This window comes from Manis pentadactyla, chromosome 12 (genome assembly GCF_030020395.1).
Source record: "Manis pentadactyla isolate mManPen7 chromosome 12, mManPen7.hap1, whole genome shotgun sequence".
NCBI lineage: Eukaryota > Metazoa > Chordata > Mammalia > Pholidota > Manidae > Manis > Manis pentadactyla.
This window is the reverse complement of record NC_080030.1, coordinates 61,987,912-62,013,466: the sequence shown is the minus strand read 5'-3', so window position 1 is coordinate 62,013,466 and position 25,555 is coordinate 61,987,912. Positions and strand designations below refer to the sequence as shown.

Below are 25,555 nucleotides of genomic sequence, written 5' to 3'. Positions count from 1 at the left end.
TATTTTTTCCTTTAGACCTCACCCCTGCTTTCAAATCATCTTCTACCACAGTTATATGTTCTGTAAGGGATAAAGCATAAGAGCACAATTTAAGAGCTCAGGTTGGTAAATTGTACTCAAATTCAAGTTCATCTGCGGTGAATATGGCAAGATGAATTCAATCAAATAACTTCTATACACATGGTACAACCAACTGGAGCTTCGTGGGATTCCTTGTAACTTTTTGATAGACTAAGTGTTCTTTTTCTTCTCATGTTTGTTGTTTTTGAATGTCTCATCATTTAAAAGGCACTTTTATCCATCTGCACACTCAGAGAAAAGGGCACCAATGAAAGATCTGACAAAAGCAACATGAGACAAAATTAAGATTATGAAGGGCATGCTTAAAAAAAAACAACCTACTCTTTATCCAGTACCTGGAAAATAGGAGAGGGAATAAAGAATAAAATAAGTAAAGTATTACCAGTGTTTTTGTTTAATAATGTATTTCAGATGAAATCTTTCTCACAGATCTACTTTTTTGTGACAAGTGATTATAGGCATCTGTCACTATCACACATCAACATTAAGTTTATCAAAAGAGAATAAATTTATATTAAGTGAATGGATGACTGCAGATATGCATGCCTTGGGTTCCAAATTTCCTTCTTTCCCTGGGGTCTGGTGGGATTACCTGGGCTCCTCCCTTTCAGCTTTGTCTGGAGCCCAGTGAGAACAAATCCCACTAAAGTTCCTTTGCTATCAAGGCAGCTGAATGTGTTCCTTGTATCCTACACACTGATACCCAAAAGGAGATTTCCTTTTATTTGATGTACCACAGAAACCTTTCTTGAGACTTATAATATCCTTTTTGTTTTTCAAAGATACAGCTGACAAACTCCTTTTCATTCGTTTACAACAATTCTAGTTTTGGATACCTTTTTTTGTAAATGAATTGACTTTCACGATTTTCAGTATAATTTCAATAATCCTCTTCACTTCATTCCTGATGCACATTTTCTCAATGACTAAATACGAGAGTCATAGAGAGCAGAGCCACTGATCTCAACTGCAATGAATACAACTCCCAGAACACTTCCCATCTCATGCATTCACATCACTCTATCTTAGACATTATTATGACTTTATGTGTTTTTTTAAAAGTCAAGCCAACATCTGAATCCTCCTTATGTGTTGGCTGCCTTCACATACAAGTTCTGAGAAGACAGGAAACAATCTATTACACCGGAAGTTTCTTAGAACAATTCTCACATCAAACATTTTCAAAATAGTCCTGCTATTCTCATATGTATGCTAATTGTTCTTGGCTTTTAAATTCACATTCTCCACAAGAATTTTCAGTGCCCTAAGCCAATACAGAACACACACATTTTAAGCACATAGTTTAATGGGTTTTAATCTGAGTATATGCTTGTGAAATACTGGACCATTCCTTACCCGGAAGGTTCCTACATGCCTCTTTCATGTCAGTATAGTTATGCCATTTGACTATTTAAGAGTGTTTTCAAAATGCCCTGACAGAAACTTTTTTATTTTCATATTGAAAAGTTTTATACCAAAGCTAACTATATTCATATTGTGTTAGTTCAAAATGTAGTCAGATAATAAGTTGATTTTGCCCTAATAAAGTGTGCTTTACATTAGATCTGGAGAGAAACATTAAAAAAAAAAACACCTTATTCTTTCTGTAACTAATTGCTATCATAAATATTTAGGTTTGTTTTTATACATATTTCTTTAATAACTACATAATACAAATTATGTCCTTTTGAAGTAAGGTACAAGATGATAATAATAATCACGATGATGAAAAAATAGCAGTTAACTCTTACCTAATAGTCACAATATACTAGACATTATTCAAGCATTTCATATATATAAACTATTTTAATCTTCACAATAATAGTAAGCGGAAGGTACTCTAATATTCTGATTTTGAGGATGAGGGGTTAAATAATTTATCCAGTGCTAAGAATACTAAGCAACAAAGTCAGGATTTAAACTCAGGTAGTTCAGGGCAAGAATTCTTTTCTGTTACTCATTAAACCACACTATCAACCTGAGATTCAGAAGAATAGCAGGGATAGATTATTCGACAAAGAAGAAACTAACTACAGCAAATAGATTCTCTCATCACCTCTGAATCTTAGGCAAATCTTCTATACCACAGGATAAATTCAAATTTCATAATCTAACCTCTCTTGCAGTCTAAATATCATATGACATTTGTCATTATAATTTCATCTGTATTGTCAGAGGGACAAAAATGACACTTAAACAACCTGTGTAAATGCAAAAAACTAAATAACCAAATAAGAACAATTATAGTGTTAGAATCACTTACAGCTATCTGTCCTCAGTTGTAGAAATACAGCATGGCCATATCTAAAGAACTTCCTGGGGGCTAAAGCCAGATCATTTTACTTTACTTTTCTAGCTCTATTTGAAACCTGGAAAAGCATAGATATAGAGTTAGAAAGTTGAAATTTTTAGAAAGTAATGGACTTCTAAATGCCTGTCATTGTCTCCCCAAAATTTCAACTCCAGGTCTTGATCTACTGGCTAAGCTTTTAAAATAAATGCTTATATTATATGCATCTGTATATATTTTATCTTTCCCTTCATTAGGGATTGCTTTATTCTAAAAATTGTCATGAGGAATCTTAGTAGCTGAATTGAAAAAGTGTATTTTTTTCCTCTGATGTGATGCTTTTTTTATTGCTTCTCCTGTATCAAGGGAAAAGTCTTTATTGCTTTACAAATCAACAGTAAAACACAAATGCTAAGTAGAGCAGATTGATGATTAAATGGAGAAAAATGGTGAAAGGAAAGATGCCAGCAGAGACAGAATATGGCCATTCATTTTTACCCCAAATGAATCAACTACTGGTCATGAACGTGGGTCTAATACTAATTCTGGTAGCAAACTACTCGGAGCACCAGCCCTGTGCTGAGATCCACGTCTGCGTGCAGACAGCTTTCCCTCATTTCTCTTGCTAGAATACAGCAAGTAGCTCTCTCTCCCTTCTTGGCACCACCAACTACCTCTCAACATAGGGTGACAGACACAGTGAATGCAGGTGACTTCTCCCACTCTGAATTCCAAATACTCATTCAAAGATGAAGATGTTTTTTCTCAAGCAACTGCATTATATTATACAATGTTAGCATGCACTGGCCATTAGTCATCACATTTCTAATTTCTTGGTTATCAGTTGGATTAAAAATATTATTTTGTTAAAAAAAAAAGTAAAGGATCCTTGCTCAAACTGCATTACTATGAAGCTGTGGACCAGTCACCATATCTGTACTCGTCTATATGGATGGACTAGCTCAGTTCTTTTTATGTTTGATTGTCTGCCACAGAAAGTAACAGAGGATTTTAAAAGAGTAACTTGCTATTTCGAGCTGCTATTGCTGAGCTTTTCCTAATACGTTGGTAGATCAGCAGCACAAGACCTTTCAGGCACTAAATGGCAGAAATAAGCCCTTCTAAGGTTTGCTAAATCCTTCCTATTCTCATGACAAAATTCCTTCAGTCAAGTACTAGAGGATGGAAAGCAGCACCCCATTACATGTTAAAGACACTCAAGGGAGTCGGAGAACTTGGCTGACAGTTTAACTGGGCCCTAGTACAAATACTCTGTAATAGAAGTACCACATTTAATTAGCCCTGAAGTAGGGAACAAAGCTCGTTCATTTTAGAAAGCAGGCAAATAGAATTTGAAAAAAAAACAGCAGATCTCTTACCTTTCGTAGCAATTCGAACACACTGTGTTTTAGTTTCCTGGTGGAGTAAAAATGAAAGAAAATAGTCAGTGTATAATCTTTCTTTTTATAAACTATATTATGAAGCTCAATCTGGGTTTATAAAATAGGTTTATGAGGAACAGAATTGGAGCACTAAGGAAACCCTTAATTTTTCATAAGTATACGCAAGAGATTTTTTTAAACTCTAAAATACAAACCTTGAAACATTTTCATTATTTTCTAAAGATTCAGGTACCTGTTTTCACCTTGTAATCAAACAAGCTATTTGTCTGGGACGAGTAGTATATAGTGTTCTATTGGCATTTATTATATTTTTTGAATGATTAGAAAGAAAAATGTCTATGCAAAGCTAATACAAATCAGACCCAAACACAAACTTCATTTTCACCTCTTAGCTGTAGACTCAGACGAAAGCTGAATGTTATATACTCTCACTTGGATCCTAACATGACTACAGAGCTAAATGACAATAGTTAAAAAGATTATCACAAAATCATATCACAGTTATAGTATAATTTATCTGTTCTTTTTTCCTTTTTAGTTTATCTTTTGGGAGTGAAGTATTTCTCAGTATGATTTTCTGCCTCTTGCTAGAGAGATGGGGTTGAGGAAGTAGAACTAAAATTGGAAAAGGACAAGAATTATTTCAGACTTTTTTTTTAAGTGTTATTGGGTGGTACGAGAAGGAGTAACTCACTTCTCGGCCCACCATACCGTGCTCCACCAGGACTTAGTTCATTCAGTTTGTATTTTTGAATATACAAGAGGTTAAAAAGGATGTTGATGCCAGTAAACAAACAAAAAGGCTGTTTTCAAGATGTCTAAATACCTCCATCCTGAGTAGTTCTACATATTGATAAACCAAGAATTTATAATTCTCTCTTAAGTATTTATTATTTTTAAATTAAACAAAATAAAGCACTGGGGGGAAAGTTAGTAATTAAAAAAGAATGTTTGCATTTCTATTATTTAACTGTGACCTGAGGCCTTCTTAGTAAGCTCCAAGATATTGTTTCACATTCCCGTAAGGGCCCAAAGTAATTTTGATTTCCTAAAAGCAATCTCTTAATTCTACCAGGTTTACCAGCCTCTGTAGGTAGGAGCCATGTCAATTTTGAAACTATTTGCCAAGATGACTGTGAAATATACTGTACTTAGATTAAACCACATGTAGAAGAGAAAATTCATAACAAGGCTTTTAAAGAGTGACAGAATATCCTTTATAAGTAATAGACTTTCATTAACACAGCTCTCATACACAGATCAAGTAACAAAAGTTAATTTGAAATCTCTCACCTCTCTGAAGATGAAAACCCAACACAGAACTATGTTTCCTACCACTATGCTACTTTATACCCAGAATGGAATAATAACTTCCATAATCTTCTCTTTTTTGAGCATTCCCGTCATACCGTGGGTACAAAATGATGTGTAGGTGGGAAGTGGGCTGTCGACTTGCCTCTAAAGACTCCCACTTATGTAGAAATAAACTAGAAGATGAGAAGAACATTGCCAACTATGAGCAGCCTCTGGCTTTGGAGTACATCTGAGAAGATTCTGGGGCACTTTGCTTTTCTACTTCAAGCTAACAATACAGGTAAGCAGAAAAAAAGAGCTTTCATTCAAAAGTAGCCAGTCATACCCTAAGTTTTTCTGGCTTCCTCAGAAATGCAAATGGATGGTTACATCCTCCAATTAAACTATTCCAGGATAAAATATGACTGTTGTAATTGGACATTACATATTTCACATCATCTCCCAGGTATCCACCTCAGGGACTCCATTACCCAAACCCAGCAATTTCCTAAACAACCACAAGTACACAAAAATGTCATTCTGTGAGTGCATTTTCAATTGTGGGAGTTTCCTATCCTCCACATTTTTTCCCCCATATTATTCTCTGCAAAAATAATAAATAAAATAAGTTTTAGGGTAGAAAATATTTCAAAGAAAACAGCATGAGGCATGAAAGGCCAGGTTATTTCCCCATATATGGAACCATCGGTGGTTTCTAACTTCCTGTTGTGTTTTCCTCTTCAATATTCATTTGGGATCAGCAGCAGTGTTCAAAAACAACTGTGTCCAAAATGGGAAAAGGAGGGGCAGCCGAGGAAACAGAAAACACACTTCTCTGATGGCACAGCATCCAGCCATCTCCAGGCAGCCTTCTGCTTTGGTTCTGTCAGATATACCACAGGCGCCCCATTACTTTGTAATCAGAGGATTGTTACTTGTTATTTACTATTTGGCTTGTACCCCCTGAAAAGTTTATAAGGGTTTATTAGCCTGCTGTGGAACACACATTCTGTTTATCCTGCAGTAAATTTAATCTTCTGAAGTCTGCCACTACTGAGCAAAGAAGACAGAACAATGCCCGGTATTTACTGAGGTTGGAGGCCCTGTAGCAACATACCCACCTTTTCAAATCATTTTGCTCACAATCGCTTTTGTGGGCTTTCCTGAAGAAAGCTCAAGTAGAAGCAGTTACTAGGAAACCAAAATCTGGTGCAATGTAACTGGCATGGAGCCTCACCCTACAGTAGGCCCAAAACTGTGTGCACTGTTGGGAACAGAAACAACACCCCCTACACACCAATTTTTTTCCCTGACAAATGCTGTTGAGTATTTATAAAATTCAACTGCAGTTTTTCCTCAGGGCAGTGAAAAAGCAAAATCGTGGAGGAAGCTCACCTTCTCCACACTGCTCATTGCCTGGAAATAGATGTTGTATCCTTTGCGTGGAGCCAAAGGGGGGTTCCAAAAGCCCTGATAGGTCCTGTTGTCGCCCACCGTGAATGGGGCAGGTTCAGGAAGATTCCCTGGGGGTAGTTCCGCAGCGAAGTAGTACGGTGCACCCCCGCTCAGGGAATTTTGGTATGTGACAGGAACTTGGTAGCATTCCATTGCTCCAGCTTCGCGTTTGGTTCGGTGTGGGTGCAACTCCTCCACAACAATCTGATAGGCACTTTTTGGAAAAAAGGGGGAACAAAAAAAGCACATATTTAAAGATCCTAGATACTAAGATTTCTCAAGAAAAGAATGAGGTATTTAAATGCTAAAATGCAACATTTGAAAGTCTTTAAAGTCATTCTTTATCCATAGCATTTGTTTTTTTCAACTATTTTGCAGTAAAATTGAATTCGAAGTGGATTCTGCTTCTCCTACCCTCAATGTAGTTAGTAAGGAGCTAGAAAAAGAGGAAAATCATCATAAAACTCTCCAAATTTTTAAATGTTGTGAAATGAGCCACTCTAATAAGGAGCTTGACATTAACCAGAGACACAGAAGAGATTAAGATCTTTGTCTGATATTTTTAAATGTTTAACGTTAACATTTTCCTTTGAAATGATAGCACGGAGGGGCCAGCTCCAAGGCCCAGGAGAGTGACTGCCTCAGGGCGGGGCTTGAAGCACCAGCCTGCGGTTGTCATCACCGGGGAGACAGAATGTGCTGACAGGCTTCTCCACCTCTCGACCTTGCCGTGGCATCGACACTGGCTCCAAGCAATGCAGAATGAAAGCAAAAGTGACATGCGGCAACACAGGCACAGATGGACAGAAATCTGTCCTCAGCACCGAAATAGACTGGCTCCTTCTTCTAAAGTTGTTCATAATAAATGTTACAATTTGTACAAACAGATGGCATTTGGCCTATTAAGCTTGAACCTAAACCTTCTAATACCTTTCTTAAAAGTCTTAAAACTTCTGCAATATCTCTTATTTTACAGAGGAAAGGAAAGAAATAACGCAACTTTAAAATAAAGATCTGCATAATCACTAATACAATCTTTTTAATCAATTTCTAAAACTGGTATATAATATTCTTTCTTTGTAAGACATTCCTTATGCAAACACTTGCTAGGTAATATACAACTGAGAAAGTTGATATTAATACTCTTTTATGTATTACTTATGAATTAAAATGCTTCAAAATTCTTGAAATTATGAGATAATGCATTATAGTTGCTCATATGAATTGAATATAAATAAGCTTAATATGTAGGGCTGTAAGTTGGAATCTTGAATTCTTGGCAAATATGCTCATTAGAAATTTAATTAAAATTTAGAAATTGAATAGCAAGGGAAACCTTGCTATTCAATGGACCTCCAGCAGTCATAGAATATTGTTTACAATAAATTTCCATGAAAAGAAAGAAGGGAGGTAGAGAGAGAGAGAGAGACTAAATTTACACCTATGATAATTAAATATTACAATTTATAACACTATAGAATCTGGTATCAAATTCTAGCTGAATATTAAACTCTGTATGCCTACAAACAGAACTTTCATAGATTACAAGAAAAGAGCTTTAAAAAATAAAGATTTTTTTCTTCCTATTACTTCAAGTTCCCATTTTCCATTAAAATATTGCCAAGAAATTGGTAGTTTTGTATACATTTGCTTTCCTTTAGAACTAGAACAGAAATTGTATTAATGTCAGAAATCAAGATTTGAGCAAGTAACTAAGGCAGAAAACTGTTGTTTGAAATAATGTGTACTGTATCATTCTCTATACCTCTGCCAAGTAGGGTCTCTAAGTCCTAGGAATGCTATTGACAAGATACATACTGTCTGAGGGGTCTATAGAGCAGGCCCTTGTCAATTCTAAAGAAGAGGAAATACACAAGCATGGCCCTTGGAAAGGAAAAGAAAAGATCATGGCTCACACATGCTATATTAAGCAAGCTTAATCTTTTTTTTTCTGTTTATTTTCAATTTAGAATCCATATTTGTATGTTATAAATCTGCATATCCTATAGATACATACATATATGTAGCTAGACTCACAGATACACACTCCCCAAACAGGTCTAACCTCATATTCTTGCCCAAATGAGCAATAATGATAATTAACCATCCTTGTTAATCATTTAACCTAATTCTTAAAAGTAAATTCCTTGTTAATTACCCCATACTGCTAAAAAAAAATCCAGAAAATCTAGTGAACATGCATTCTTAACTAATTCTATTACATTGACATAGGTTGTAAATTACAAATTAAAGAACTTCACACAAGACAGCTTGTCTCTCCAGATCTAGTAGGAGCAAAGCAAACTGCCAATGATGGAGAGGATTTAAGGAAGTAACATGGAATGTGTTATTTGGGTAAGAGCTCATTGAACTTGAGATGGAATCCCAAATCAAAACTTATAAAGTTCATTTTAAAAAGAATTTATCTTCCCTTCATTGTTTAATTTGTCCAAGCAGACTACACTCTAGCCAAATATTCTTACTCTTTGAAAAACCTTTCTTTTCCCTGCTACTTTCTTATTTATCAATACAAATTAATTAAAGGACAGAAAATAAGGAATGAGGAATGAAATCAGAAGTGATTTGAATGATTACATGAAATGGGACTGTACTTTTTCATCCCTGTGGTTATCTAATCACCTAGTGGTACTTAAAATTAGCTAGATCTAAATATTATTTGAATTTAGTACCTTAGCAATTTAAAATATTCTAATGCCACCTGAACAGTTTTATTCACTCCATTCATATTTCATATTTCCTCATTCCTTTTAATTAAATTTTAGAAATATTTCTGCAATTAAGTTAAAATCAATATACTGGCATCATGAATCTTCCCTCAATACTCAAAAGATGATTTCCTTATGTTAAAAAAAATGAAAATGATTTCACTGTAATATAATCTGATTTGATCAAACATTGGTATGTGGTCCTTTTAGTTTTTGAGGGAGGCCAAATGATGACTTCTCATCATACAATTTCCCTTCAGTTATAAGACTGTAAGAAAATATACAAGGGGATTTTGTCATTAACTCAAAAAAGCAATTATGTGATACATATGATAGATTGTTTTTTCTGATTTAATGCTCAAAAATATTGGAGCTGAACTCAAAAGTTACTTATAAAAAACTGCTATGGATTTTGTTTTAACCCATTAGTAAATAAAACCTCTGTGAATCTGATTTTAGTTTTAACTTGTCCAACTTCTTGGTGACAGCAAGTAACATTATACATTTGTATACTTGATCATTTTTCATCTCAGATGTCTCCCTAAAGCTTCAGGAGAAAATCCCTACCTCCAGTATTTTCTATTTACCAATAGACTTCCCAAGATCTCCCAATCACCATTGTTCATCCTGTTCCAATGCCAACATTTTGATTATCCATAGAATGAAGGTTTAATTATTATGTTCCCCAGCTCTTCATTCCTTAAACAAACAAGCCAGGTCTCTCATAACTTCCCTATTTCTGTAAAAGGAACTCCCAGTTTCTGAATCAACAAAGCTCAAAATCCTGGCATTAACTTTAACAAGTTCTACTTTAGGCATGTTCTATCTCCCTTGTAATATAACATTCCTTTTCATCCCCATTTCTTCCATCATTAGGGAGGTAACTGTAACTTTATGTTCACATTACTGGTTTAGTCTTCTCGCCTCCAGTTCCTCCTTCATGTACTCCAGGCACACACTCATCCACTCATTCTATTATTTTTCAATATTCTCTATATGCTCTGAACTGTTCATGGAGAATGCAAAAGAGAACCATTTCTAACACTGCTCATATTTTTCTGAAACAACACTTTTGATATTAACTAGCCTTGTCTGACATCCCACTGTGTAAAAACTATGTGATGCTCTCTCATTTTCAAAGTCTATATATTCTTTACGTTGGGGTTAGTGTCTTCGCACATCCCTTGCCTTACATCTCTGTTCTTGCTCTCACTCTCCTGACTATTCATTTCAAATTTGTTCAACCATTTTTACCTAATAATATAAAACAGACCATCAAAGAGTTTCTTCTTTCTCTTTTGCTAGCTTTTCTGCTTCTGCCATGAAGCCTTCTGGAATTAGTTCATTCCGCAGTAATTACTCTGTCTTCTAAAATCAATGGAGGTAATTCTTGAGGTAATTGAGTGATGATGTGGGGGTTAAAGTCAGACTCATGCGGAATGCATTTTTAATTTAGTCCTTAATCCACCCACAAATTATAATGCCACAGATTCAATGATAGGAAACATCAGGGGTATCCCTCAGAAATTCTGGGGTTGAAAGAAAGGCCCAGAACCACAGTTTCATAATATTTATTGCTTTTATCACTAACATGCTACATTAAAAATACTATCTGGTATTATACTATTTTATATATATATAATATTTTATATTCCCTAGTTATATGTTTTTAGCAAATTGTAAGCTAATTAAAGACAGTGGCTTTCATGTTTTTTAACTCCAATGCCTGTTCATCCATTCATCAAGCATTTAGTAAGTGCCTACTATATGCTGTGAACTATTTTAAGCTGAAGATACAATAATGAACATAGTAAGTAGTCCAAGTCTTCTCTCATGAAGCTTACATTCTAATAGGGAAATACAAATAAAACAAATAAAAGAAAACAAACAACAGTATGTTAAAAGGGGAGAAGTGCTCTGAAGAAAAACAAAGCAGGATGAAAGGAATAGGGAATGACAGGAATGAAGTTATATTTTATAAGCATGGTCAAGAAAGTGACTATATCATGTAGTGTCCTTTAAGCAGAAACTTGAAAGGAAAGGTTTCAGCTATGTGGGTGCTTGTATTAGTTAATTATTCTTGTATAACAAATTACTGAAAAACTTTGTGGCTCAAAACAATAAATATTAATTACTATACAATTTCTGTGGGTCAGGAATTTGGGACTGACTTGGCTGGATTGTTCTGGTTTAGGGTTTCTCAAAATGTCACAATCCAGCAGTTGGCTGGGTCTCCAGTCATTAAAGGAAAGAAGATCGAACAGAAATGGCCCACTTCCTCCCATGTTTCTATCAGAAAAAAATTCTTCCTACTATAATTCTATAGAATATACATTAAATTAAAAATAACATCTATTTGACTTTACTTGAACCATATGACTTGTATGCCCATGAAATGGGGCAAAAAAAATTCTTTTCATCTTTGTTTAAATTTCAAAGCACTTTATATTTGGAATTCAAGTAAGTTCTAGGTCATGACAGAAAAATCAGGTGCAACTATTTGATCTCTTTAAATTTCTGGGATGAACTGGAATATTCTGCAGATGAATGTGGATGCTAGTCCTATGTTTCAAGTTATCTATTTATGACCAATTGACTCAGAAAATAACTCTGACATACAAGGTCTGAACTCCAACTAAACTCACCTATATTTTGATCTGTATTTCTAGTAAGCTACCATTGAATATCAGAAAATTTATTTTCCTAATATAACTGTGGAAGAAATAAAACTGGAAGAAATAATGGTTTTGACTGCATTTCATGACTATATTCTAATTACCTAACTAAAAATACATGGTACTTAATGTTTTAAACTGCAAAATTAACCTTTACCTACAAAATAAACATTTAATTACCTTAGAATAGGTAGTTTCCTGCTGGATTAAAATTGGGAGAGCTTATATTTGGAAAATGCTGCAATAAAATACACATTCATTTAGTAAACCTTAAAATAAATTGAATTCACCACTGAGGAACTCTTCTCTATTATTTGAAAACAGCTACACTGGCTCAATCTTTTAGAAATGGGACATTGTATACATTATAATTTGTATCTACTCAGGTGAGAATTTGAACTCACTTATGAAGAATATGAAATGTTTTTGAAAAACAGAAAATAAATTACACATTATAGCGAACTGATTTCAAATGTGGGCAATATTCATATTGAATCATAGTAACAATTGTCAAGTGATGTTATTTTTAAGCACAGAGCTCAGAAAGTTGGTGAGGAGATTCAAAGGTCTAGTTAAATCAGGCAGCCACCTTTAGCCTTTAGAATGATTATGTATTCAAAATTTAACTTTGTCAAAGAACCACACTTGCCAGAATTGTGTTGTACATGGTTTATATTAAAAGACTGTATGGATACAGTCTTTATGGATAACAGAATGATGAAGCGATTGATGGTTCGAAGTGCTGCATTATTTAGAACAGGCTTTTTCACTGGGGTGTACATAATTTGTTTTGTATACATCATGATACTTTAGAGAAAAAGCTTGGTGAAAATATTCATACGGTAGTAAATATACCATAAGTATATTATAATTTATAATATGCAAAATGTTTGTATTTTACAAATTTTGTATTTTGCCTTTTTTAAAATTTGGGGTAACAATTGAATACAAAAAAAAAATCTATTATTCCTTAATGACCTCAAAGAAGAATAGCTTGAATTCTTAGATGACTTTCTGTTCTGCTACCCCTTCTGAAGTAAAAACTACCATCATCTTTCACCTAAAGTCTTCCATCTCTCTTCTCACCATGCTTTACACATCCTACCTGTGTAAAACCTTGTATTGGAGGCCTAGCCTCACCTGCATTCCCAGTGCTTCTGCCGTAATGTGGTCCAATAGTACTTCTCATAGGGACCATTCTGCCTTTGGTCTGATTTACCCCAGTCCATTCTTTATGTTTCTCTAGAGTGATCTTTCTAAGGATGTAAAATTGCTCCTGACAGTTTTCACTCACAGTCCTCTGTGGCGACCTTCACTTTCCAAGCTGGTACTAAACAGCCTCTCCCACTGGCCCCTGCCTATTTCTCTAACTTCAGCTCCTGTCATTTCTCCCACACACCTTTTCCTCCCAATGGCTTGAACTATTTGCAATTCTGAATGTACTACATGATGTCACATACGCAGTCATCCGCTTTGCGATCATTTGGAAGGGCCACTGTTCCTTCTCTTTAGCAACCTCTCCCCTTTTATCAAGGTGAACCTTGGCTAAAGTCATTTCTACCTCTCCTTCAAAACTCAGCTCTAGAACCGCACATTCTAACTGTCGCCAGTTGTCACCCACTGACTTATGAGGCTATCATTGCTCATACTAAGGCACATACTAAGTCCTCTTATGTGGGATTCTAGTCCAAGAATCCAGTTTGGTTCTGGCACATACTGAATACTATTGTATCAATAAAATTATAAGAACCATTGGTAATCTTAGCTTTCCTAGTAAAACTAAACTAAATGTACACATTTTTACGTAACAAGGATTTTCCAAGTGCTATGATAGAGGCTTTTGGAATTGGGGTTTATTGGACATTAGGAAGACAAAAGTGGAAAGATATAGACATTTCCACTGCAGCTGGGACAACTAGTTGGCAAAATGCAGTGTGGCAGAGGCTGGAAATACTGTAAAATGGAGGAAGATAGAACCTGATATTTAGGGCCTATGATAGCAGACAAAGCTAGTAGATGGATGCCTTCAGGTTTTGCTAGGTGGTAAACAGGTCTGGTTTTATTGGGGGGTGGAAATGATGTTCTACAAGGCAGTGGAATGGCAATAAGTATTAGCAGAAAAGAGATTCTGACAGGCTGGCATAAATGAAGAAGAAACTGGGTGGAAAACCAAATTGTTTCAAGAATCTGAAGGAAGTCATGGGGATCCAATCAAAGATTTGATGTACCAGACCATAAATAGAAACAGTGTTATGAAAATTGATTATATCAAGTTGGACCCTTATCTTCAAAGAAGTTAGAGCACTGGACAAAATAAATGTTCAGATAAGGTTCCAGTTACTGGCAGCAATGTCAAAGGCAGGGATGTGGTCAGAGGAAAAAGACAGAACTACCTGTCTGGAAGATTCAAAAAGCAAAGGAGGCAGGTTCATCTGAAGCCAAATCACCTGACTTGACAAGTCTGGTCTTCCCACCTGGGCACCCTCTACAGGTGATCCCCAACAGCTGAGCAAGTCACTACAAAACACTAAAGACAGTCAAAGTGGGATTTAAAGTATCAGTTGGAAAACAGATTTTTTTTTCCTGGCAGTAACACTCTTCTAAAACACTTGTTATTTGTTTATATACCATTTAATTATTTCTTCTTGCATCATTCCACGTTTTAAGTTTATTTTGAGTACTAATCACCTAAAATTTGGTTCCTAGCCACTGGGCTCAATTCCAGAAAAGGTCAAATGAATTTCTAACAAATACAAAGAGGTGCATTCTGTGTCAAAGAAAGAGGATATATGATTGTCAAGGATTATGTTTACAGAACCACTAGTTTAGGCCATAGGAATTCTTGGAAATTAGAAATTTTGTGATGAGTAAATTAAAACAAATAGAAAGATTTTTGATTTAAAAAACGTGTTATTAATAATATATTCACTAGTTCAACAAAGTTCTTGAACATCAGCTATGAGCAAATGATTTACAAGGCTGCAGGCACCTCTGATCATTCTTGACAAGTGTGGCACAAGCTCTGTGCTTAATTGTGATCATTTTACCTTTGATTCACAGTGCCTAGCACAGTACCTGGTATATGATACACAGTTGATGTCTGTGCATTAAATTGGTTAAATTAATAAAGAATTAGTGTAGGTTACATTAGGTAGCATGATTGTGTAATAAAAATAATATACTTTGTGTGCCACAAACATAGTACATTTTGTGTGCAACTTACATTAAGTAAAGCTGAATTCACTCAAATATCTAACTCCTGAAGTATAAATTCAAGTGCCTGATAGCTCATTTAAACAGCAGAAGCAGAACTGAACACCTACAAAATAAATTTTATCACAGGTAGGAACATGTGAATGACTCTGATTACTTGTCAATATAAAAGGATGCTGCATGCAGGCATTTTCTCTTTCTCCTTTGGTTCAGCAATCACACTCATGCACAGATCATTGCTTCATGAATAGTACTATGTATGTACTTTCCATTTTCAAGTAGCCAGTGCTTTGCGGCAGGTGTTTTATCACAAGTGTATTCAATCATCTCTCTTTTTCTCTGGTTGGTATTCCCATGATTTTAAGCCAGACAGGACTTTAAAAAGTCTTCTTTACAGACTTAGGTTCTTTCATCAATATTTTTTTATTAAGAAAAATATTTCTTCCTTTCCAAGTGATATGGGATTATTTGAATGGTTAATTGTGCTCATTAGGTCAAATGTGTTCATATTACACACAGAACAAAGATTAATTTAATTTTTAATGAACATGTAAACAATTTGAATGATTCTATTATGATATATCTGCACTTATTTCTGCACCTTGATTTATTTCTCATCTCAATACAGGTATGAAAACAGAGCATCCACAAAATCCACAAGTTTCAAATGGAAACATTTGTTTGAGGCATTTAATTACAAATGCATAAGGATTAAAATCAGTGGAATAATTTGACTCAATCCCTAAGAATAACTGGTTCATAATTTTCTTCAAGATGGGAGTAAAACAGGAGATTTTAATATTGGGTAGATAAAAAAATAGCAAATTGAATTTTAATATTTAGTATGGAATTCCCGATAAGCCACAATTTAGTAATCAGTCACATTGGTTGCATTTACTATACTTAATTATTTTATTTCCTCAAAGCTTCTTATTTTCCAATCACTTGTAAAATTATAACAGACTTAATGCATGGACAGGAGTTATTAATAATGGACAGGGGTTATTTCCTTGTTCTATTTCCAACAAATACTTTCAAAGCTAATATACCACAGATACCAACAGAAGAAGTGAAATGAAATGGGACTAGGAGAGAATAAAAAGCGAAGAGTAATACTCTTTTACAGCACAGACAGGTGAATTGCTCAGCTCATGAATATCTCAAAAATCCCCTTAGAATCTTACTTTTTAAAAATATCTGCAGGCTCTGTCCAAATGAAAAACAAAAACAAACCAAAAAATTACTACCTGATGGTAATTGTCAAATGAATATTAGAAATGAACTTTTATATTGGCTGCTAAACAAGTAAGAGTAAACATCTCTCCTGTAACTATGACTTCTCCCCTCTTACCTGATGGGTGCACCTTTGGCCTGTGCTGGTCTCAGCAATACAGTTATTGTTGTGGCAGTTTCATTGAGAGATGCATCAACTCCTTCATAGTCAGGTAAGGTTGGAGCTGAAAAATGATTAAGGAGGGAAAGAAAGTTTCAGTCAATTAACAGGCATATATCATAGTTCAGGATGAAAAAATGACCCTGACTGAAGGAAAAATCTATTGAATACTTACTTATCTAAAATATACCTTATTTTATAGAACAACATATGCTACTGAAAGTTATCCCTGGGAACCTAAAGCAGCAGAATATGTACAGACAAGTTTTGTTGCTGAAATTGAAGTTATAATCTGGTGACTTGGCCATGCACTCCAAAGATTGTATAAAGCTTCTTTAGCTTTTGGTTTCCTGAGATCTTGAAATCAGCATTAATGGGATGGGAGAAAAGTAGGAATGACACAGATGCTGGATATGCTGATATGCAGATAGAAATGGCAGGAACTGAGCTAAAGGACTGCACGGTGAGGTGGTACTGTTCATGACCTAATGGCTGTGGAATGACCTGCTGTTACTGCCTGAGTTGCTCTCACCACTATGGTCACAATAGAAATGTATCAAGGGAGTGTGGTGAATGACAACTCTAGTTTTTATATGAACTTGTGCATTAGTTGCCAGATTCTGGAAAAGAAGAAACTTAGAAATTTTCAAACTATTTGATAAATTTTAGGATGTGGTGGAGCTTCCTAATCTAGATATGGGGGGAAAAGTAGGAATAGCAAATAGCTTTCAATTATTTCCATGTAGTAAAAAGAGGTTTAAGGGAATAGACAAGCCCTGAAATGTGCAATATCAGAAAAATTGAGAACAAATGGCCTCTAATAAAAAGGTTAAAGTATTTTATTCATTCATTGAACATTTACTAAATACATACTACATGTCAAATTTTATGTGAAGTTCTATAAATGTAAAGACAAATGAAGCACAGTCTCTGATATTTATGGAAGTAAAAGTAGGGATTCACATTTTATCAAGAGTGAGAGTCTTATAAGCAAGCAAACAAAAATATAATAAAATGTTAGGTGACCAAAAGAAGAGAAAATTAACTTGCTGAAACAGTGGTTCTAAAACTAGGGAGCTCAGAAGCACCAGAAGGCTTCCTAAAACACAGACTGCTGCCTCTCTACCCTAGAGTTTCTGATTCAGCAGGTCTGGGAAGGGGCCTGGTAATGTGCATGTCTAGAAAGTTTCCACTTTACATCGATGCTGTTGGTCTGGAACCACTAGTCTATGCTGGTGTTGGTCATTGGGAAGATGAGACAGAGAAGACTTCAGGGTTTAGGTGATGTTTGAGCTGTATGTTAAAAGAGAGTGAAAACTCATCAGGAAGAGAAAGCATGGCATAAACTTCCAAAGACAGGAAACAGAATTTATTTGCAGACATCATAATGTGAAAGGATATGGTATGTTCTAAAGATACAAGCAATTTGCTATGCGTGGATTTTTGGATTCATGAGCAGGAGTGGAGGATGGGAAGAGCCATAAAATGATATCAAATGAAGGGCCACAAATGTTGACCACACTTGCACATTTGAGCTTTATCCTATAGGACACAATGCATTAGATTCTGAAAAAAATTCAGAAAGGAAATACGTGTTGTAGAAAGATCGATGGAAAAATACAATGAAGCAAGGTAAGTCTGAAGGCAAGGATACTGCTATGAAAGATATTTCAATGATCTGTTTAAAATGCAGTCCTGAGGGAAGAGAAGGAACAGTGAAATTAGAAAGAGGAAAAATATCTGAGAGTTACTTAGGAAGTAGACTCAATAGACATTAAATATGCACAATATATATGTCTATTACATATGTGTGTCTGTTTTATATGTATATTATATATTATGTGTATTCTGCATACACACACAGACACATAAAACATGCTCCCAATGACCTGACTATATTTTTATTGAAATCGCTTTTAAAATACTGAGGAATATAATTACTAGACTCAAGGAATAAATAACAATAAATTATTAAGTGATGCTGAGAACCAACTAACCATAAATTGTATTAGATTGATTATTTACTAGGTATTACCAAGACACAGTGATTACAATCACGTTTTTAAAGTCCAAATCAAGTAACTATGTTCATCAGCTGATTCAAGTGAAACTGCATTTAAATAATTCAAAGAAAATGACAGATGGGTGTTCTGGTCTTTAAATGTACATTTTTTATTCAATAAAAGGCACTGTGTCTGAACCACAATAAATAATGGCTCTCAATAACATCCAATTGCTCCTTGTTTTCAGTTTTACAAGTTTATGTACATTTTGTAGGTATCTCTACTGAAGGGTTGTATTCATTTATAGCATTACTGCTAATTCTAGAACATAGGAAACATGTTTCACTATATCATGGTATCTCCAAGTCATATTTTCTAGTAAAGTGATTCAATAAATATTTTAAATTCATGACTTAGCTTTGTTCCATCAGGAAATGAGTTTTCAATTTTAATTTGCTATTTTATAACATAATGGATAACATTTTAAAATACCTTTTAAATCAGAATATTAAAATTAAATCAAATTTATGCAAAAGGAACCATAGCTCATATTGAAATAATTTTTTTTCATGCTATAAATTTTTTAAGTTTCTTTTATAGTCAAAGCATTTCCAAATAAAATTTTAGACTTAAAAAAATAGAATATGTAGCTTCCTTCTGATACAAATAGTACAATAGTGAAACTTTTTAGTGATATAACAGATCACCAATATTTGCTATACTACAACTGTAATGAAAATGAACATAAAGAAACAAAAAGAATTTAGAAGTTCAAAATCAGAATTTTAATATATTAAATGGTTAATTCTTTAAAACATTCATTTTTCAAATTTAACTTATTACATAAATACTTACTTTAGTAATCTTAAATAAAAAAGATAAAACATTATATAAGCTGGAGTAGATTTAGGGCATATCACAATGCTAATCCCTGGCAAAAAATTTATCAGGTTTAGCTGATGATTTGACTGAAGGAGAAATCACATCTGTAAACAATCCAGTCAAATGCAAAGTATGAAACTGTGAGCATAACATAATGTGAAATTTAATTGTATTTGTTTATCAGCTAAATTATCCTATATATTACCTTCTGAAATTTAATGAATGTATGTGGAATTTCTAAGAGTAAGAAAAGCTCATATTTGTTTAAAATTATTGGAATGTCAAAGAAAATGGAACCGAGAGACAAAGAATGTGGTACTATAATAGTAGATCAAGGATCTTCTACCATTTTTTTAGACAAAATCCATTTACAGTAAAGATCAGATACCATAATAATTACCAAATCCTTGAAAGTATAATAGGTCTATGCATTACTTTTAAAGACTTCTAATTAAGATGAGGTAATTTTTAAAAAGACCACTGTCAAATAGAAGTAATTATTTGAGATGTTTTTGGGTTTGGATATCAAACCAATAATAGTCTGTATTTAAATGCTTTTTAAAGTGCCTTCAATGAATAACTACATTAAAGATTCAGTAAGTGAGATGAATTTCCCTCAGTGCACATGTGATTCTGTAGGACACGCTTTTATAAACCCAACCGGTTTGCACTTTATTCATTTGCCTACCTGAGATATTGGTGGTAACGTTGATGGCAGTGGCTGGCCCAAAGCCTTTGACTGTGCTGGCCCTTATGAAAAACTGGTAGGTGGTTCCAGGATGGAGATGCATAAAGACATGGTGTGTGCTGTTCCACAAATTTGATACAGTCTGGGGAGGTCCAGCCACTGGAACTGCAGGGTCAAATGACCTTATACTGCTGTAGCTGACCTGTTACAGGAAATACTATTTCTTATTACATATTCAATATAAGTCATAATAAATTTTAAAGAAAGTAGTATTCAAGGGCATCTTTGTGGAGTTAATCACATTTTGTTTTTTTCACTTTTCTTCTCATTTTGACATGGTTATTTCACTGTCATTCTGTATCTATTGCCTATCTAATCATCCATCCATCCATCCCCAAATCTAACTAAAGTTATATCTGACTGGACTAATACAGATCTATTTTCTTCTATCAAAAAAATAAATCAATATGTTTAAATATGAATACACATACATACAAAATCTTATGAGTATGTATTTTAATGCATATGAAATATGGAAAGTAAAGTGTTCCACAAATGCTTACTATAATTAACATTATTCTACATTTTGTCCAAGTTACATAACAAACTTAATGTAAATAGTATTCAGTATGCTAACACAGTCTGCAATTATAAGACTAAACTAGTGATCCCATTCCTGCGCTGCACTCTATACTCACTAGAAATTTAAGATTTTATGCTCTAATCAACACTGATAACACAGGAAAAGAGTTACACATTAGTGCAATTAAAATGATCCCTTCTTTTCTTCTCTGTAGCTTCTCATATTTAAAAATAAGATCATAATTTTTATATTCAAAGTTGACTGAAACTCTAGAAAAGTCAAGTTTATCAGATGTTTTGCTCCTTTGGTATTAATCTCTGAGTCTGAAAACACTGACATTCAATGACCTCACCTAAATCACAATATAAAATGTTTCTTAATTTGATAAAACTTCATTCTTTACAACTACCAGGAAGTGCATTTGACAAGGCCTATGCTGCTTCCCTATAACAACAACATAAAAACATATATTCATAGTCAAGATATTGTAACAGCTTGGTAGGGTGATAGCTGGTACCTAGAATTATGTATATAAATGTTTTATCACTGTGTTGTACACTTGAAACTAATGTAATGTAATATTGTGCATCAACTACCCTTCAATAAAAAATAATTATCTACAAAAAAAAAAACAACAAAAAAAAACATATGTTCACTTTAAAAATCTGAAAATTCTAGGTGCCACACAACCCTTGTTTTGATATCCAATTTTGTTACCAAGGAATTTGTAAATTAAAACAGAGGAGAACTAATAATAATTTTAACCCCCTAATTCTACTTCTTTTCAATTATTTCCCTCCTTTTCCTGTTATTCTCCTTCTAATCCACATTTCAATTAACTTCCTTATTATCCCAATACCTCATATTGAGTGATGATTCCATTTGGATCCATAGGTTCTTTCCAGTTCAAGAAGATCTTATTTTCAAAGGATGTTCCTTGAAGAGAATTGACTGGTACTGGGCCAGGCACTATAAATATATATATTTTTGGTTATAAAGATCCTTATATCAAAAACAGAAAAAAAAAATCATGTAAATTCAATAAGCCAAATTAAAAAGTAAGTTAAAATGTGTCTTTAAAAAGAAAATAAGCTGTATGGCCAGTTTTTTGATGTTAACCCACAGGAATAAGTAAATCTATAAACTTCTAAGGCAGAAAATGTACAACTGCCAAATTATTTTTACTCAAAAGAATATTTTATCACCTTAGAGAGCTGAATAAATTGTGTAGTCTAGTTTTCTCTGTTGTATACCTCTAATAAAATGAAGATCTCACTTGTAATTTGTTTCAAGAACACAGCTATATCTCCCTGAAAGATACACTGAAGATTATAAGCTTCTAAAGCGTCTTCATAAAGTTCATAAAATAATGACTTATCATAATAAACACTCCTTAGACCCAAAAGCCAAATCATATAGCACTGATTTAAAATGCCCATTAATAGGCCATCTGTCTTTTATAGCCGTACTTACACATTTCTATAATTTAAAAAAGACAGCACTGATTTTTTAAATTAAAAAAAAAACTGTAGGATGAATAGGTTCAAATACCATTCATTGCCTCACTCTTTTAAATGAAATTCTCCTTTTCAAAACTAACAATCAAACCACTTTACAACATCACACTGGTTTAGCACTAAACAATTGGCATAACTAGTTTTGAATTGTCCCCAGGTATGACAAGATCTGAGAAACCATCATTCCCGTCCTCATTTTCAAATGTCTTAAAACTGACAACACTCAGTGGCAGCAATGAATGATGTGTCCACTTCTATTTACAAAACACAAGATACAAGACACTTTTGCTCTTGGGTATTTTCCTTTTATATATTTTATTGAAATACATACTTGCTATTTATTTGCATAAATATCCAGTTCTTGTTCTGATAATGTTTAAAAACATATCTTATCCATCCTATTTTGCTTTAAAAAAAAAGTGTTTTCTTTTGAAAATATTGCTCCAATATTGGGCGAGTATGGTTTTTAATTAATATTTTTGCTTAATCTAACGTTTCAGTGAACTTCACACATAACATTATCTAGAAATGTAGTTTCAGACTACACAGCAATTTTGTAAGGATTGAAATAAATTAAAAATCACTGGATCAAGGGAAATGTATCATGGCTAGCAGCATCAAGAAATTCTGAATGCTATGTCATAAGAGTAGGATTTATTTCAGTCTACAAGGAGACAATAAATGATGCTATGACCTCTGGGACAGCCAACATAATTTGGCACATTCATAATAAATTCACAACGGAAAAGAAACCCACAGTGAACAGAAATGACAGCACTAAACTTCAGAAGATAGGTTCATGCATCTGTCAGTTGAGAGTTCAGGGAGAAGTTAACCAAGGACATCCACTCCCCACCCACCCCCAAGTCTGCGATGTTAGCACAGGCTGTGCAGTCCATCAAGGCGGTGGGTCCATGATGGTCCGGGTGTACAATCTGTGGCACAATAGAGGCTGCCATGGGCATTAGCTTGTTTCCCAAGACAATGCCTGCTGTTTCCATTCTACTCAAATGAAATAATAACAACTGTAATTAAGGAAAAGCATTTCTTCACCTTTCTACACCTTTGGGGTTGGGGGAGGAGGCAAGACCCTGACCAGTGAAAAAATGTTTATTGGATAGTGTGATAATTATTACCTGTGTTCAGCAAACACAATTTGGCAACAAATACTATAAAATGGCAGACATATTTCAAATTGTTCACAAACAGAGATAGTTAGAATGTGTGCATAATTCTGTACTGGAAGAGGGGTTAAATTGGAAAGTATGGTCTCTAGAATTTGTGTATTTCTCTGGTCTTCCTACATATGTTCTACTTTGTCAATAGGGCTCATTTCTAGAACCTACAGGTCATATTTGTAAGAGGGGAAAGACTGGGGGAAAAGTATGGCCAAGACAATATAACACTATTGATCTTGCACTGGGACTAGTAGAGTGGACAAGAGACTACACTTAGGTAAGCTACAAAATGCACACATAAACAGGTAGGGGAATGCAGTGTGGGCACAGACAAATGATATTCAGTAACTTTCCACATTTGAAGGAAGATAACATCTACGTACAGACATCTGTACTTATGATTTGTGTACATCCAAACTAAGTTACTAAGACTATCATCATGGCAGTTTTCACGTTAGGGAATGTCACTTCACATTTCCACATCAACAACTTTTAATGGAGACAGAATGCTGACTTTTTTTCCCCTGCTTGTGATTTATTTGAGAGCTGTTTCAGTTATTTTTTATTTTTTGCATACAAGACAGTCCTTTAAAATACAACTTTCAAAATGGAAGAGAGGAGAAATGAAGTGTGGGTTGGTCAAGACTATATTAAATAAGCATTATAACCTTTAAAATATAATAAATGCACATTTTGAATAGCTTTGTATTAGAAAAAAATGTCTCCAAACCAGGCTTTTCTGCTGAGCTAACATTATAATATTGATTTTATAAATGCTGGAATAAAAAATGAAAACAAAAATCTCATACAAAAAAATTCTACCCATGCATTAAAAAATGTGTGCCATAAATTAAATATAAATTCTACCTTAGGGTTCTGGTGGGAAATCACTCTAGCTTTGCTTTTATGATTTATGGATATCCCCAGAAATCTTTTCATGAAATTATATTCTTTTATTAGATGGTTGGTAATTTATTCTTTTTCTATGTATATAGGGCAGCAATAATTTAGTAAGGATGACTTAATTAGATCATCATAATCCATCGATCTTCACAACAATAGCTTATGATTTAGATATTCTGTGCCCTCCTCAGGAACAGTGAGACACATCATGTATTCTATGTAGAAACTAGAACTCACAAGGGCAGATTTGAAGACTGAGTTACTTGCAAATACTTGATAGAAAGTTTGTACTTCAATCATTTATCCTTATGTGTAAACAAAAGAAAAAAAATCCCTTATAGTAGAAGGAATTACTCTGTGACTATACTATGAAATAATAATATACAACTCAATATCATTACAACCAATGAAAATATTCTTCAAAACAGATGTTAAAATAGTTTAAGATTGGAAATGACATTGAAATTGACTACAGTTAATGTCATTTTACTTATACAAGATTATATCTAGATACAACAAATAGCACAGTCATGCATCTATTTAAAATTCTGTAATAATTTACTTCCTGATTTTAATCCTGTTGTATGTGTGCTCAAAAATACATTAAAAATTTTAATGCAGTATGAAAAAGATTACATAAGCCTGACCGTATTCTTTGGTTTGTGGGAATGACAAGCAAACAAACCAAAAAAAAGAAAACATACCAAAGAACACCACCAAAATGAATTATGTTGTTAGACAGTGATTGGCTAGAGGAGCACAAAACTTATGTAACTGAGTCTAATATTATCAATTAAGAAATTATACTGTTTTAAATTTTAAGTGCAGGCAATAAAACATGTGAGTGCATTCTTATTATAATAATATGAGTTACAAAATGTGTAGCACAATACAGGCATTTTAATATTTATCTCACTTTATGAAATAATTTTTCAGAGCTTTTCAGTCTCTGCTTAGACTTTGCGTTTCTATTACCCATCTATGAAACAACAATACCAGCCGCTCTTTCTTGCATAAGCATCTGTTGAGGTACAGTGTTTCATGGGGGGTGGGATATGAGGGTTTATGTATCAGAAGCAGGGTTTATTGTTCAAAATACTGTCAATGCTTCGATTAGGTGAAAGTTCTGACATGATAGCTGAGGTCATCGTTTTTTGACCTCAGCCATGGCAGAAGTACATTTACCATGAATAAATCTTAGGTTTATTCTTTGAAATTTCTGACATATGACCATAACTCCATCCATGATTTTAGGACAATATTGTTTCTTTC

The 25,555-nt window shown here is 34.0% G+C and overlaps 1 protein-coding gene across 7 annotated transcripts in view; it reads right to left on the bottom strand.

Moving 5' to 3' along the window:
- PTPRK (protein tyrosine phosphatase receptor type K) overlaps positions 1–25,555 on the bottom strand; it is a 582,621-nt gene that overhangs the window by 90,858 nt on the left and 466,208 nt on the right. For all 7 annotated transcript variants that reach the window (XM_057489274.1, XM_036903846.2, XM_057489272.1 and 4 more), the window contains exons 9-13: positions 21,545–21,654; positions 20,103–20,304; positions 16,488–16,593; positions 6,463–6,736; positions 3,751–3,787 (exon numbers count right to left, since the gene is read on the bottom strand). In XM_057489274.1, the coding sequence (XP_057345257.1) occupies positions 3,751–3,787; positions 6,463–6,736; positions 16,488–16,593; positions 20,103–20,304; positions 21,545–21,654 (729 nt within the window). The remainder of the gene's footprint in view (positions 1–3,750; positions 3,788–6,462; positions 6,737–16,487; positions 16,594–20,102; positions 20,305–21,544; positions 21,655–25,555) is intronic.